The sequence below is a fragment of the Ptychodera flava genome, chromosome 4 (assembly GCF_041260155.1).
Source record: "Ptychodera flava strain L36383 chromosome 4, AS_Pfla_20210202, whole genome shotgun sequence".
Lineage (NCBI taxonomy): Eukaryota > Metazoa > Hemichordata > Enteropneusta > Ptychoderidae > Ptychodera > Ptychodera flava.
Window position 1 is genome coordinate 39,340,065 of NC_091931.1, and position 16,486 is coordinate 39,356,550.

Consider the following 16,486-nt stretch of genomic DNA (forward strand, 5'->3'; position numbering starts at 1 on the left):
CTCGACAATTGGCCTCTGGATGTGATATCATTGCTAGTTTTAGCCATATTAAAAATTAGGGCAGTTCCTCGAACAAGCCTTTGTTGAGTTCTGAGACGAATGACGCAATGTTTCGCCACTTGTAGTGCCTGTATCGCTGTTCAAATTTGACGCGTTTTGAATCATTAGAATGACGGCGGTGAAAAAACAACACATTTGCGTCAGTGTCAGTTTTTTTTTCACGAAGATGGAAAAAACATGTAAAAACTCATATTGCTTTTAATAAATTACATTGCGAGAAATTTTAATGAAAATGCATGACCTTTACTGACAAATATCACCGAGATATTCTTAGACCCTGAAACAATGAACACAGTTACTGAGACAGCAATGCCAAATGCAATTCGAAGTTAATGTTGACAGGTTACACTGTGTTTCCTTCTAAATTACCCTTTTCCTATAATCTTTGAATGTTAGTAAAATAAACGTTTGATATAGATATTGCAAAATAGCAAGATGATTGCTCGGGCAATGCCTCCGGCGACTCAAAATACAAGCTTATATCGTAATGTGCACGTTCATTTCAAGGTCGCACGTATTCCATGGAAAGGTAAGATTGACTGGAATTAAACATTTTGTTCGCTCTGTGATCGGTTAACTGAAGATATAGCGATGTCTTTCAATGAACGACGTTCTTCGGTGACATGTCACATCATATATTGGTACATTGTGATAACAATGGAAATATTAAGTTGGCAAAATAACCGTCCTTGGGGCTAATTCCCATTGTGATAACAATGGAAAATGGGCAAAATTTCGTCCTTGGGCCTAATTCCAAGATTTTTTTATTATAATTGAGAAGCCGGTTACTTTGGTTTGATGGCTTTCGTAAAAATGCTGAAAGAAAGCTCAACAAATACCACAACATAGATCACGAAAAAAATGACACAATCTCCTACATCTCAGAAACAATAAGCTTATTCTGACCAACATTATTCAGGTCATATGATTGACATAAACAATTATAGAGTATCTTTATTATCCTTTGGGAGATTAATGGAGGCAGTTGAAGAGTGTGGAAAATAGTTTTGAAGCCCTCTGAATTACATCTCAGACAAGATAACATAAAACTGCCTTGTCTATAGATTTATTGTATTTGTGAGAGCAAACAATTACTACTTGCAAATGTACTTTCAAAGATTTCACCAAACCTTGAACTTCACCATAAGGTCATGAGTAACTGGTATTAATTATGATAATTAAAAAGGGAGCAACTATGGGAATTTATGCTATGGTACTTTGTGCACAGTTGCCTGTTTTCTAAAATTTCGCTCTGCGCCGCGGCGCACCATAGACGTGTATAGATACACAAGAAAAGAACAACTTTGTTCTTTTCTTATGTATGTACACACGTCTATGGTGCGCTTAGGTGCAGAAAGGAATTCTAGAAAACAGGCGACTGTGACTTTGTGTGTTATAGATAGGACTTTCAATGTCAAACCATTGTGTATTACAGCTATACGTTTCAATTTTTGGCGCACACCAGTTATATTTTACCATATTATGTATCACAGGTAAGCAGCTGTATTCCCCCTGTCATCTAACATCCTTGAAGAGAAATTTGGTTGCTCTGATTGGAAGAAAAAGCTCACACTAGCCAATGCTAAAATGTGCCCCTCGACTTGCATAGAAGGCTATGCAGAGACCGACATTTAAGTAGCTGGAAAAAACGGTGTTACGCAGAAAATTGGGAGAGCGTAAATGTATAAGATTTTGCTTTTAGAACTGCCTTACCAGAACATTTGGCTAGCCAAATCAGCAGTGTCACGTTTTGTCACTTGTGTCACCTAAACTGCCAATGACAAGTATACATATATATGTATCCTTTGCGTCATGAGCACTGGTTTTTCTGTTTGGTGTCAATTACTCGATATTTGATTCTGCTCTTTCCTTTTTTGGTAGCTAAACTATGCAGGAAAATATAGTTGCAATCGCCTAGCAGCTTGATTGTGCTAAATGTTGCGCAATTTATCCAAATCTCTAGGTATGCATGTACCGTATGTGTGTTGTCACTCTATTTCTGATCTGAAATTTTAAAATAAGTATGAATGTTATTTGCCAAATGCCTGAATATTAAAATACATATCAGATGTATGATTAAACCATATCATTTTGTAAACATCGGTCATACTGTACAGGCCGACCAATAGTTGGGTGATTGCAATGTGACTCCTGGTCAACAGAACTCCTGTCCCAGCTGTACAGAGCACATTTGTCTAAAGAAGGATTTTTGAAGTTTGGATATAAAATAAACAAGACTTTATTGATTGACTTTTCCTGCAGTTGTTTATTTAGTTATATCTCTCTGTAAGGGAATATACAGAATTGTGGTCTCCATATCATAAAATGGTCGTATTTTGGAATAAGATGTTGCAATATGACTACTGCTGTGTCTTCTATGGAATCTGGAATCTGGACTCTGGAGAAGTGATCTCATAGCGGTACATACGAATACATATGGATAAATGCTTGCACAGGGATATGCATAGTTCTGAGTATGTTTCTGCACACTGTTTTGTTTGTATAATGGCCGATTCAAATTCTTAGTTTTGACATGTAAATAGGGTAGTATAGTTTATATAGGTCAACATTTTATTTGTTCCAATGTAATCAGGTTTTATGATTACTGTGATGACAATGACTCATCAACGAAAGCTGAGAACTGGGTGATCAGGAGTTATTACAATTCAATGTTCTTAAGACTGAAGAATTGCGATCAAGACTCAATACTGTGCTTTAACCCTTTCACCACTATGGTTTGGCCCAAACCCATTGTTATCAATGGTGATTGTGGACCTGTCTACAGGGAATTGGGGGTGAACAGGTTAAAGGGCCACAAGCTGTAACTTTTGATGATTTTTTTTGTTATTTTTTATGAGCTACAGTTTCTTCTTCTACTCCCCAAAGCATGTTGAGGAACACAGTGTTGAGCTTGGTTACTCTGTCTGTATATATGTAAACTGCATAGTTATCGTTGACAGGTGAATTCAGGTCCAGAGTACAATACAAATGTAAACAATAACATTGCATTTCACATGTATAGAGCCTGTATTGACAAACTAAAGAGTGGGTGTTTTAACATGCTTTGGGGAACAGAACAGGGAGTTGCAGTTGATATACAAAATAAAAATGGTGAAAACATCATTGGAAATTACAGCTACTGGTCTTTTAAATATCCAGAGGATTATAGAGGGTAAAACTATCACCATGACAGTGGCTACGCTCAATTTACAGAAATCCTGAATATAAGTTCCTTTAGTACATAGGAAAGCTTCAAATCCGATGTAATGGGTTGTGAGTAAAAATATTCATGGGTTTGGGGATAACAGCAGACCAGGGTCAGTTTATATTCCATTTGACATTGTCCAGCACATTTCTCTGTGAAATTTTACATTCTTTCAACTGGCTTTATTCCGAGAATCTGGAAGCCTGTTTCGATGATGTTGGCCGTAGCTTCGCACAGCAACAGTCGGTCCATGTTGACCTTGACAATTTCTCCTGCAAGGACAGAAAAAGGAAAGATTGCAACACATGAGGGACAAAACCATGGAATGTAGCGATATTGAGACTGTTGAGGGTGGGTAATGGTTGGGTAAGAAGCTAAGGTAGGTTTGGGAGGTTGGAAGAACACACATCACACACACTCACTACGTGCCGTAAATAAGTATTGGTTTTCAAAGTTGGATGCCTCCACACTGAAGTCTCTAAAAATTTGTGCAAGGGACAGATGCTGAAACTTTCATTACAATTAAAATCTATGGAATGGCAATATCAATCATTTGTCTGATCAACATTGGCCTGTGATATCTTTTTACAGGCAGTTTAAGATTGTAGTACAGATGTTTGTGGAATGTTTACTCCAGGTTGCATGTTGCCTGGTCCTATTGCCATACATGTACTAAATATGCATGGATGGTTGTGATGTTTCAGATCAGAAAAAGCACACGGTAGAGAAAAGACTGCAAAAGTTCTGAAGTTTTTGCTATGGATAGACCTCTTCTCGATACAGCCGAATGTATTCATGCATGTAGACTAATGCATACATAAATGACGGGTCACCAATGCATGATTATCCACATTGTTCCAACTACCCTATGTAGTACAGGATGAGATTGTTCAAAAACTATCCACTAATAAATAAATTTGAAAATATTAAATATGCTATGATAACACAATTGTAATAATGCAATTGGTAACATTGGCCTCCATTGAAACTGAGACTCACTTTTCTGGTTTGCACGTTATTTCCTCACCTGTTTTTCTGTCTTTCTCAACACAATAGCAGTGGTCATAAAATTCTGTGAAAGTGGTTGCTACCTCGTAGAGGTAGTCACACAGTGTGTGCATGCATAGATCATCGTACACACGCAGTACGATCTCTGGAAGGCGAATCAGGCATTTTCCCAGCTTCCATTCCTTTGGGTGCTCAAGTCCAATTGGCGTCGTCTCAGCTTCTTTCTTGAGGGTTTCCCGACTGACGTTGGCCAGACGAGCGATGGATCTGCATGAGGAGGTTGACGATTAAACTTTATGTTATGCATCCACAGAGAAATGTTATGTATCAAAGGTAAACAAATTATTTGACCGAAGTCACATACAGGCTGAAAGCTTAGACAATAATCAGATCTTTTACAGCCAAGAAAATATTAACAAGTCTCCACTGATGACACAGTCCCCACACCGTCAAATTGTCTGTTTGTTGGTTGATCAGACATTACTGAGAGATTAGTAATCATGTTTAAGTTACGTATTTATTGAACGTTTGATTTAACAGAATAATGGAGGTATATATATATATATATATATATATATAAATATACATATCATATTGGTATCATATTGGTATTTGGTATCTGTTAAACAAGGGTGAGCAAATATATTAGAAGTCCACAGACCCTTGTCTCTTTATAAATTTGTAAAATTTACTGGGTAATCGTTTATTCCATCTATGTGGAAGAGTGACCTGATATTATCCTTAATTGCTCATCTATTAATCCCATGTATGAGTTGCACTTGGCTGGCCCCCACGCTATGATGATTTACTCGATCAATGACCTGACAGCTCTGTGTATGTTTATTTAACATAATGATTGAAACTGACAAATGTAAAGTGAATCATTGTCTATACTCAAAGCATAAATATCATAAGATAATGAACAAATATGCACAGCGAACACTCATGTACCTAAGACCACATACTGCTGTATATATTCTCTGGCAAAAAGCCTTGAGTCTGTACAGGAGAGGCGCCCTCTACAAATAGGACTATTATCATAGGCTCTTAAAATCCACACACACACAGAGATGATTTTGAGGACAGCTGACCATACCTGATCCTAGTGTATGCGTACAATAGGTAAGCAGCTGTATTTCCCTTGTCGTCCAACATCTGTGAAGAGAAATTGATATAACAGGAAATTTCTCAGTCTGCTTGAGGGTGAGTTTTGGACGTGTGAAGTGACCAGACTGAAACCTTCTGGCTGCATTTTACATTTTGTGCAACTTACATCTGGGAAATCAAGCCATTAAAAATCAGGAAATATTGTGAGAAGTAATACAATTTGACTTGATCCAAATGATGCAGTTCTGTTATCAACGTGCAAAAACACAAGTATTTGTCTGTGAATGTACAAGAATAGTTAAAATGGTATCACCTTAGCACCAAAAGTATGATGAAAATCCTGAGAATTAAAGGTCAACAGATGTGACAAGAAGCTACAACTATAAATACACATGTAAAATAGACAAAAGTTCAGGATTTCTGTCAGCAGTAGCTAATTTCGAATATGTGATACTATGTTTGGTAAAAATTGAACAATCAACATTGGAGCTATTGGTACGGAGTGCATTGTTTACTGACCTTGTCGAATGAGAAGACATAATCGTTGACTCTATTGTGACTCAAGTCACTGTACTTGATACAACCATACGCCACAGACTCTTGAGCAGCTTTCAGCTCTTCTGGTGTTAGAATCTGAAGATCCAGACAGATAATGTAAGCATCTTTGTGGACTATTTTTGATAAGACGTCTCAACTTGATGAGCTTCACAGCAGTGTCATAAACAGGGTTCATACTCTAAAAGTCCTTTCAAATTCAATGACTTTCATGGACCTGTTTAGCAACTTCAGTAACTTTTTAGGTTCAAAATACCATTTTCCAGATTATCACTTTGTCTATAAATCACTTTGTATATAATTTTCAAAATCATTTCTGAAGATATCACAACTGATCATCCTGTCATTTTGGGAAATTGTGGGTGGATTATCAATATTTTACGACTTTCCAAGATTCAATTTTTTTTCAAAGACTTTTCCAGGACATTCTAGAACCCTTTAATTCAAAGACTTTCAAGAACTTTCAAGGCGCGTACAGACCCTGTATAAGTACGATGCTGCACATTATCTTGGGCAGTATGTGCCTTGTGGACACTCAGACTCTCATGATTATTTGCTTGTCTATATCTTTTGTGGACTTAATTTCACCCTTTTGCTGCAATGGTTTGGCCAAACACCATTGTTAGTAATAATGATTGTGGACTGTTTCACTGGAAATGAGGGCAAACAGGTTAAACAGGTCTGTAAAACAATCTTACATCAGATCATTTTTGTAAAAATTTGATTTTCTTCTGATTGAGTTACAATTCATGGAGAAGAGCAGCAATTTTGAATTTCCATCCATAAATTTTGAATTTATCAGTTTGCAATTAAAAAAATAAAATTGGCAACTTCTGATTTCATCATTGAATACAAAAAATACATCACAGTTATCAAATTTGAGCATGTGTGAGCAAGTTCTTTTTTCTAGTTGCTTATCACTTCAAAATTACTTGACTGCTATACCCGCATTTAATTATAATTTGTGCCGTATTTACCTGAAGGTATGCAAAACTTTTCATAACATTCTGGATAATTTCCAGAAAAGATATTGCACAGAGTGGTATGGTGGAAGAAAAGGACATAAAAATGAGTAAAAAATGCCAATGCATCCATTACCTGATCTCTGCCTTTTTCTTTCAATTTGTCCCCAGATCGTTTAAGACCCTCCTCGAGTAGGTCTATAAGTCTGATGGTCTCCCCTGATCGTGTCTTGAACTTTTTCCTGAGTAGAAAAAGCAAAACCAAGAGATAAAGAAGACCATTGTATTAGTGTATCATCACACACTTTATAGTAGCATAAATACATCAACACCAGATATTAAAGAGTGTGAAATTGCTATTGTAATTTCAGTTAGTTTTTGTCTCAGTCTTGGAACAATGAATTTGTTATGGTTGAGCTTATCAAATGACTTAACAAGACTTGATACCTCATGTAATGTAACGAGAAACAGCAGATGTTGAACTCTTAACAATAAAAAAATTTCAGCTAATGAGCATTTCATATGCATCTTTAAAGCCCCATACCCAAGTATGCTATACCTACATTAATTATAATTTGTGCCATATCTACCTGAAGGCGTGTAAAACTTTTCATAACATTTGGCTCTAGTTTGGAACAATTGCAAATTGTGTGGGCTGGGGGAACTGTACGTGGATGCAGGTCTCTATGGACAACATTGATAATATATGGCTTACTTGTCTTCTCCGAGCACCACTCCAAACCCAATATGCTCAATACGGACTGCTGATGGATCATACCAGCCAGCCTTCTGTGCAGCACTAAATATCAGTTTGAAGTGAAGACCCTACATGAAGCAGAGGAAAGGTGTTTGAATTCAGACACTGTACTTGCCTGATCATAACACTTTGTGGTTTTCTTCAATGTTCATTAATTTAATTCAATTGAATGCATGAAGATGAAGGTCTTCTGTGGACTTTTATTGACAAAATAATACTGCTGTCTACTTTAACCTGCAGCAAGAATAGATACTAGGCCCACATAGAACAATTTTAACCATTTGAGTTCTGTAATTTTTCCCGCCAATATTTAAGTGCAACATTTCCCCATTTTTTTGAATTTTTCTATATTGTCTTTTATAATTTTGGACTAAAAGGACATCAAATTCATTGGCTAAAGTTTTTCATCAAAATTTTTGGCAAAAAGCTGAAAAAAATTAACCGGGATGTGTATGATAAAAGTGATAAAAATTAACTTTGACGCTAAAAGGGTTAACAAATAAAAACAATCTCATAGGGATAATGTCACTTCACAAAAGTAGTAGGAGAGTCCTCCTAAGAAAGGTTCATGATTTTACAAAGATTGAGCTCAGTGTCTCTAAGATGCACCTAAACTCTAATGGCCTTCTTATCCCTTTCCAATGAAAGCAGTGTCAAATTTGAGCACAATAGTTAATGTATATTAATGGAATCAAACCAGAGGGAATACTTACTTGACCGGCATCAACCACGTAAAGTATGCCATCTGCTTTCTCTTCTGTGAGCCTGTGATTAATAGCGGCCATGTCTGACGTGTCGTACGTGAGACCGCCATCTGATTTGACAACTGTCAGGGGCACATCATTGCCCGGAACAAACATCACTTTCTTCTTCATCCATTTCTAAGAGTCCTGGTGGTGAGATAGGTTTTGTCACATTATTATTGATTAAAACTTGAAAAGCAAAACATATCCCATACGGTGCATTTTAACAAAGATATGAAGATTTGAAAGTCCCTGAAGACAGAGATACTGTAAACATAACAGACTAATGCTACTATAACATACAAAGCCACTTGGGTGAAAAAATACATATGGTTTTGGCTCAATACCGCTTTTTACTGACTTGGCAGATGGGAAAGTGATACTGTCTTGCAGGTAAAGGGTTAAATTAGTCATCTTACAGTCATACAGACATCTTAGAGGGATAAAGGTGCTATTTTTTAGCTTACTTCACAAATTTTGTTTGATATGAAAAGTAGTTTTGTGTTAAATTTGGCTTCTTAAAAGATGCTGAAATATATGTACTGTATGGTGCACAACCTCTAGTCTGCTTGCAGCCGGATAAGATTGAACATTCATTGAAACATTTAACGGTCTGTACCATAAAATCAAGTTCAAAAGTTCAAGTGTACAGCTCTTACTATGCAAGGCTGAACATACACTGTTACATACATGTAAAGTTTGGACTCATCGAAGTCAGAATAGGAAAAATCCATTTTGTTTAAAGATCAGAAACAAAACAATCTGTTTGCATTCAGCAAAGGGGTAACTTTTGACATTTTTACACTTATGTACCGCCGTCATTCTGTACACTGAGTTACTTATGCAAGTATTCCAGGTTTTATTGATACACTATAGCGATTTTGTCCCTTTAAAATCACCAACCTTAACTAATTATTCTCACCTTTGGATTCCAATTCCTTCACAATTCCCGGCATCATGTCTTGATAGAAGGACTCTCCACGCTCTATGAGATCAATGTCAAGTCGGTCATAGATCTTCTGAAATTCTGTGGATGAAAATACCTCCATGGATTAATTCCACAACTAGGTGTAATGTAGCTGTCTGCACCTACACTAACCAAATCCACATGTATTGTTGCATGCAAAACAACAGTAACACACAGCTATAACATTCAAGTACGATATGGACACAGGTATGAGAAGAACTTAGAGTAGACCTTTGACCTAGGTCAATTTGCAGACATACTCAACAAATTTGGGTTGTAAGGGGTCGTCGATTATAGAAGCTGACACACTAGAAATATAATTCCTTACATGTAATTTTGGTGTCAACCACCTCCCCTCCTCAGAACAAAACTCCATACTGCAAATTGGTTTAAGAAAAACCGTGTTGTTGATTATGTATAGAGAATGCAACCTGTCTTAAATGCACGCATTGTGCAAAATCTACACGTGAATATTGATAAACAAATTTTACATTTAATCTTTTTCAACATTCCAAGTAGTCTATATTCTTCTGTCAGGATTCAAATAACGTTTGTTTTCTTTTTAGGTTGTCGTAATTTGTGTCTCATTTGTTCTTGATGACTGCAGAAATAGTACTGCTTGGGAGCCATACAATCACATTTAGTTGAGTCCACCACTCATGAATATGTGTTCCATGTCTGTATTGTAATCCTTTCACTTCTGTTGAGTTTCTATCTTCAAATCTGCTTTCATCATGTGTTGCAATTAAAATATGGTATTTATTATGATATAACAGTCTGATTTTTTAATTTATCTTTTGTTACAGCAGAATCCTTATTGTGGTACTAACACACACAAAACGAATTGGTGTCTTACCCTCCCCTCTAAACTCAGGAATCATATTTCTAGCGCATCAGCTTTTATGACCAACAGCCACTAAAGACCCTGAAATCTAGGTGCAGCAAACTAACCTGCAACTGATGATCAATTATGGTTTGAAACAAGAGTTTCACTTCACTTGAATTTTACCAATGTGACAAGTCACTATGAATTGTTTCTGATGAAAAAACTTACTAAACATGCAGTATGTACACTTTCTGATGCTTATTTTACAGCCATTTTCACTAAAGCTGTCCAGTACAGTGTCTGCTAAACACACATTGCAAGCACAGAACCTGTGATGTGTTTATGAAATAAAAACAATGGGTTTCATAAAAGTGATGCTGTCTTATCAGACTAATGTAATGAGTAATTTATGGTAGTCATATATTTGAAACTTTGTCGTTTCATGACATGGGTTGTCCAGCTTTAATCTACAGTGTACCTACCCTCTATCACCAGACTTTCTATCGTTTTTGTTTGACAAACACATCGTAGATTCCCTGCACATGTCTGTATATATCAAACACTGTAAAGGTGAGGTCGGGTAAAATCAGCTGCACATGGTTTAGATTTGAATTCAGGGCTGCTCCTCCATTATTGCTGGGTTTGACAATATCAGGACTCTAAAATCAGTATTCACACATAAAAACAAATAACAAAGAGAAAAATCTAACCTTTTCGTGATTCCTCACAGATCAGATTCCAAGCCTGGGTGATGTCTGGTTCTCTGGCCTGCAACTTGACCACAAACTGATATGCTCGCTTCTTGAAGTCTTCATCGTTGTCAAATCTTATCTTGGAATCCTGAGAAGGATAATCAACAAATATTACAGAGGTGCACTTGATGCTCTCTACACCAAAAGGAAACGTAAGTGTTGAATTTGTTCATATACAGTTTGATTTCACTTTAGTTGTCAGTGAGAATGGCAGTGGCAAGATCATTGGCTTATTAAATGGCCAGTAGCTGTTACTTTTGATAATCTTTTTCACAATTATGCTTTGTAAATCTACAGCTGTTCTTTTTCTACTCTACAAAGCATTTTGAAAGATGCAATATTAAAGCTTGTAAAGAAAATGCATATATGCGTTAAGTGCACTGTTATTGTTGACATTTTAATCACAGTCCGAACTAGAATTCTCTTGTCAACAATTACAATGCAGTCTATACATGCACAGGCTGAGTTGACGAACTAAATGCTGTGGATACCAACACGCTACTGGGAGTACAACAAGAAACTGTAGTTGACATTACACAACAAAAACTGTGAGAAAATCATAAAAGTAAGGCTACTGGCCCGTTAAACGTCAATGTCATGAATTTGGAAATACAATTTGTAAATTACCAAGGGGAATTACATGTAAAGTAGATGTCTTAAAAATTTATGTGGAATGTTTTTCTACTACAGACATTAAAACACTTACCAATGCACAGACAAAAAATACAATCCTATCTAAGATTATTATGAAACTTATAATTTCAGCCAAAAATTTTAAAGTTCGAGCTTTAACACACTTGATATTTGTTCTGCAGAGAGACTAAATGAAACATATATTTCCAAAATCACAAAATTTACACTTTAAGTTGAGACAGATTTGGTGAAAAAATGCAACTGTGTGCGAGATGATAGAGAGATATGTGTAAAAGTTCAGGTATGCAGGTTTTACATCATCTTATCATTTACCTTGTAGAAAGCTTGCAAGTCACCGATTGGTGGAGACACTTCCTTGTAGTTTGGAAACTTGTCCACCAAGTTTGCGATCAACATACCGAACTGTGTACCCCAATCACCCACGTGATTCAGTCGCAGCACATCATGACCTGAAAACAAACGGTTCTCTTTCAGAAATGTGCAGTGATATCTACGGAAAGTTTAGGGATGGCATGACATCAGGTAAGCATTAACAAGTGTTTGCTTAACCCAGTACATAAACATGTTGCTGAAAAAGACAGTTTGATCTGTGTTTCTGAAAAACTGACACATTTAGCACACAGGCTGTTCCACTTCCTGAATTGGCATTGGGGGGGGGGGGGGGGGGGGCAACTTGCAAATGAAGCCCTGAGAGCACTGGTATAGTTGACATAGCGACAACTCTTTAATCCTCTTTCTCCCAAGTTGTATTTATTCCTATGGTTAGTCTATGGAACCTGGTAGAAAGAGGATTAAACCATGCACTCAAAACTTTTTTGCCAATATCCACAATGTGAACACTGTGTATCAGGTTTAAGCTTGAATCTACTTGCTCAATAACTGCGTTAGTTTTTCAACATCATATTGAAAGTTATCTGCCGCATAATCCCCACATGTGGATTACTCATTTCCTTTAACTCTCTACTGACATTGCCAGAGCATGGCTGAAACAAATTTTATCACATTTTTCAGATGACTGCCTAAGCACAAGGGTCTGCTGTTTTGACATTTCTCAGATTATCTTTCACTGCTGCAATAGCGATTTGTGAAAACCAAAAGATTGCCATGTGGCTATAAACCAAAGCAGCTGATGTAGACAAAAAATAAAAAGGGGGCCCTATACGGTATTGTATACATGATGTGAAAATTGACTACTGTTTGTACCGGGCAAATTCAATTATGCTTTATGAAGTCCTCAATGGTGTTCTCTCTTCCATGGCTTGGACTTCACATCATCAGTAAATTTGTTTTTATTAAAAAAAATACTAAAAATATATAATTTCTCCCTGTGAAAATGACAGAAAGCAGGATAATTTGGTATGTTCAGTTACAGATCACTATAAATGCAGCAGTAGTTATGTCATGCAAGACATGTACATTGGTCTAGCGGTATGTCTACATCGTCACAACATTGATATGCATTGTGTGTACTAAGTACTACATGTCGATTAGTGTTGTAAAATGGTTGAACCACATTAGTGATATGAATTTGACAGACTGAACATAATAGCCTGCCAAGTTCATATGTCACCATCAAGTAAAGTTGGTTAAAAAACATAACATGTCCCATATCTTCCATTTAAACAAAGACTTGAGCATTTGAAGGACCCTGACAACCTAAATACTGTGAACATGGTTTTACTGCAGACTTTACTTGCTGTATAACATACTATGCTGCTTTGCCAAGTAGGTTAAAATACATATAAGTTTTGAGTCATTGTGGCATTTTACTGACCCAGTAGATCAGGAAGTGGTAAGCCTGCAAGGATAAGGGTTAAGCAGTGGTTAGCTAACAATGTCTGTACTCTCACTGAGGATTGGGTCCTCTACTGACTTAATAAATTATAAATTATAAAACTGTCACCATTGATAGAAATGAGATACAAACCAAAAATATCAGTAATTTTATCTGGATTACGAGATACAGTTGGAAAATGAAATATCTGTCTGTAAAATAAAAATATTCTATCACCAGTTTTCAGTGGAAATCCATGCGTACATAAGGAATAACTGCAAGATCTTGCCACCTTACCTAAATATTCCAGCAAACGACAGATGCTGTCGCCGATGATGGTTGACCTCAGATGACCAACATGCATCTCTTTGGCAATATTTGGAGATGACAGATCAACCACAAAGCGCCGTTTCGGTCCGACCGGCGGCGGGCGGACGCCTTTTACAATCAAATCGTTCAGATTCTCGGACACGAATAATTTCTTGAGGTGCACGTTGATGAAACCTGGTCCCGCTATTTCCGTCTGGGGAATTCACAACACAAACATTTGAAAGGTTGGAATCTGTTCAAATGGTCAATCATGATGGCCAGGGAAACCTTTGACTTTCTAACAACAAAAGCCGTACAAAATATTACATGTACATACATGTCCAACAGATTCTCCATGCAGTAGGAGAAAGGTGGGGGTTGAGGTTACATCCGTTCAATGCAAAGCTACACAGCTTTTCATCAAACTTGATGGTAGCTTTCTGCTTCATGTATATCAGACTTTTACATGTAATACATGTATTTCAGATGAACATGATCATGTACTACAAAATGTCATATTGAATTCACAAGGGACAACATTTGAGAAAAAAAAAATGTCTACAAATCAATATATCATAGAAATAATGCAAATATTCAAAATAACGCAAATAGCTAAAAACAAAACTGGAGTTTTCATCTTTAGTCACTATTTCTGATTGTGGCATTCTTTTCAAAAATCTTACATCACAACAAAACATTGTGTCAATAGTGGATGCCAAACCATGAGATCAGAGTACCAGTATCCTGTAAAACATAAGTATACATTGTTCAAATATTGGCATAGACAGTAGTGGATACCTTCTCAATGATGTTGGAGGGAGGTAGTTCCTTCACAATATTTTCAGCGATGTCTCTTGGACTCCTCTTGATGTCCTTTGCCTTCAATTGCTGTGAAAAGGTGACAATAAACATGAATTTATATGCGATGTAAAATGTTTGGCAGAAGACTGTTGGGTAAATAGCACTAAGGCAGATGCATGGAGGATAGGCAACAGGTTTGTTTGGTAGAAATTCTAACCCTTTCGCCACCCAGTTGATTGTCAAGTGTTTAGTTTCTGCCCTCACTTTGTCCATGGCTATGAATGTCATCACTGCAAAACTTACCATTTTGAATATAGGTACTACCAGTAGTTTCAGTGGAAAATCCCATCGACTCAAAAAATCACTAAGATTTGCAACCAGTCTGACAAAATATCAGATCAAATCATATGGCATTTCATGCCAGTTTACATTCCTACTTTGTGAAACATGAAGGAATCTGCAAACTGATAACAAATTAAACAAGGAAGAACACTTTGCCACACCCTCCATATGGTAGAAACGGGAGCTTGTCTAAGGGAGCCTTTGATGGTAAATAAATACAAACATACCCCCTAAGATAAAGCTGAATTGTACTCATGCTCAGCAAGCATTCAGTAGTCTTTAGTTTTCCTGAAAAGACTCACCTGAGCAATGTTCATGGCACTGTTGCACTGGTAGTCTCCAAACTTCTCTGCTGTGCTCAGAGCAAGGATAACCGGTGGGTTCTCCAGCTCCGGCACTGCCCTCTTGATGGCATCGACAAATATCTCGTCCAGCACTTTGATCAGACTTGGCGCCCTCTGTTCCTGCATTGCCTCCTGCTCTGCAATACTCTGTGTGTACATGAGATGGAAAAAAGATAGAAAATCACTACAGTGTCTACTCGACTTCTTGCATCAGTGGTATGCATAGCAATGCTGAAAATTTACTGGAGACATACCATCCTCTATCACAAAGTTGCCCATACTATTGTGCACTCAGAGCTGACCTACCCGTATATAATTGATGCAAATCTTTGGTTTTGAAAACGTGCACAAATTTTCAGTTTCAAAACAATAAAAACAGCACATGCCTGTTATTAGTCTCAGTCCCCACAAGAGTAAACACATTGTTTCATGTATTAGAGTTGATGCTTAATCTTTTGAGTGCCAGAGTCTATTTTTGTCACCTTTATGAAATATACCATTATAGTAATTTTTTCTGATTTTTGCCAAAATTTTGATAAAAAACTGTAGCTGATGAAATGTGATATCCATTTGGTCCAAAATTATGAAAAAACTTACAGAAAAGTTCACAAAAATTGGTAAAATATTACATTAAAATTTTGGTGGGAAAAATTACAGCAGTCAAAGGGTTAATGCTTACATTTTAATTTTATGCCTTGTAACATTAAATTGAATATGGCTGTAACTTTTGACAATATTTTCCGTTTAGAAAATGACTACATCTTTTATTGCTACCTCCCTGAAGTATGATTAGGTATTAGCCTTGCAAACACACTGCATGACGCACATTATGCAATGTTATTGTTGACAAACAAATTCTTTTCCGGACCAGTAATCACTTGTCAATCACAACAACTGACAGTTGACACATTCTGGCAGTGTGAAATATTTGAAAACTATGTAATTCGGTAATATTTTGGGAACAGAGCACAAACTTTTACAAACAAAACAAAAGCAATGTGGAAATACATCAAAAGTACCGCGTAACAAAACTGAACTGATATGGTATGTTGGTAATTGTTGCACTTTGATCTTGTGTTTTGTTAAAATAGTTGACGTCTCAAAAGTGAAAGTCCTAAACTTTTGCTCAAACTTTCCTCAAGGCATCTTTCAATCATAGTCTTTCAAAATCACAAACAAAGACTGGGGTCACTGTGCAAGTTTTGGTACTAGAGATACAAATTACACAAGATTTACTGATATTTGAAATTCAACATGGCCGCCATCCCCATGCTAACTCTATGGAGAAAAATAACATTTTTGATTTTCGAAAAAAACAAG

At 36.6% G+C, this 16,486-nt stretch overlaps 1 protein-coding gene across 1 annotated transcript in view; it reads right to left on the bottom strand.

The window, feature by feature from the left end:
* Positions 1-2,306: 2,306 nt before the first annotated feature.
* Positions 2,307-16,486, bottom strand: part of LOC139132283 (arginine--tRNA ligase, cytoplasmic-like) — a 133,890-nt gene continuing 119,710 nt past the window's right edge. The window contains 14 exon segments of the mRNA XM_070698672.1: positions 2,307-3,537; positions 4,293-4,540; positions 5,370-5,428; positions 5,900-6,013; positions 7,034-7,139; positions 7,613-7,722; positions 8,368-8,524; positions 8,526-8,544; positions 9,320-9,424; positions 10,901-11,030; positions 11,909-12,045; positions 13,668-13,893; positions 14,478-14,567; positions 15,125-15,313. Of these exon segments, the coding sequence (XP_070554773.1) occupies positions 3,428-3,537; positions 4,293-4,540; positions 5,370-5,428; positions 5,900-6,013; positions 7,034-7,139; positions 7,613-7,722; positions 8,368-8,524; positions 8,526-8,544; positions 9,320-9,424; positions 10,901-11,030; positions 11,909-12,045; positions 13,668-13,893; positions 14,478-14,567; positions 15,125-15,313 (1,800 nt within the window). The 3' untranslated portion in view covers positions 2,307-3,427.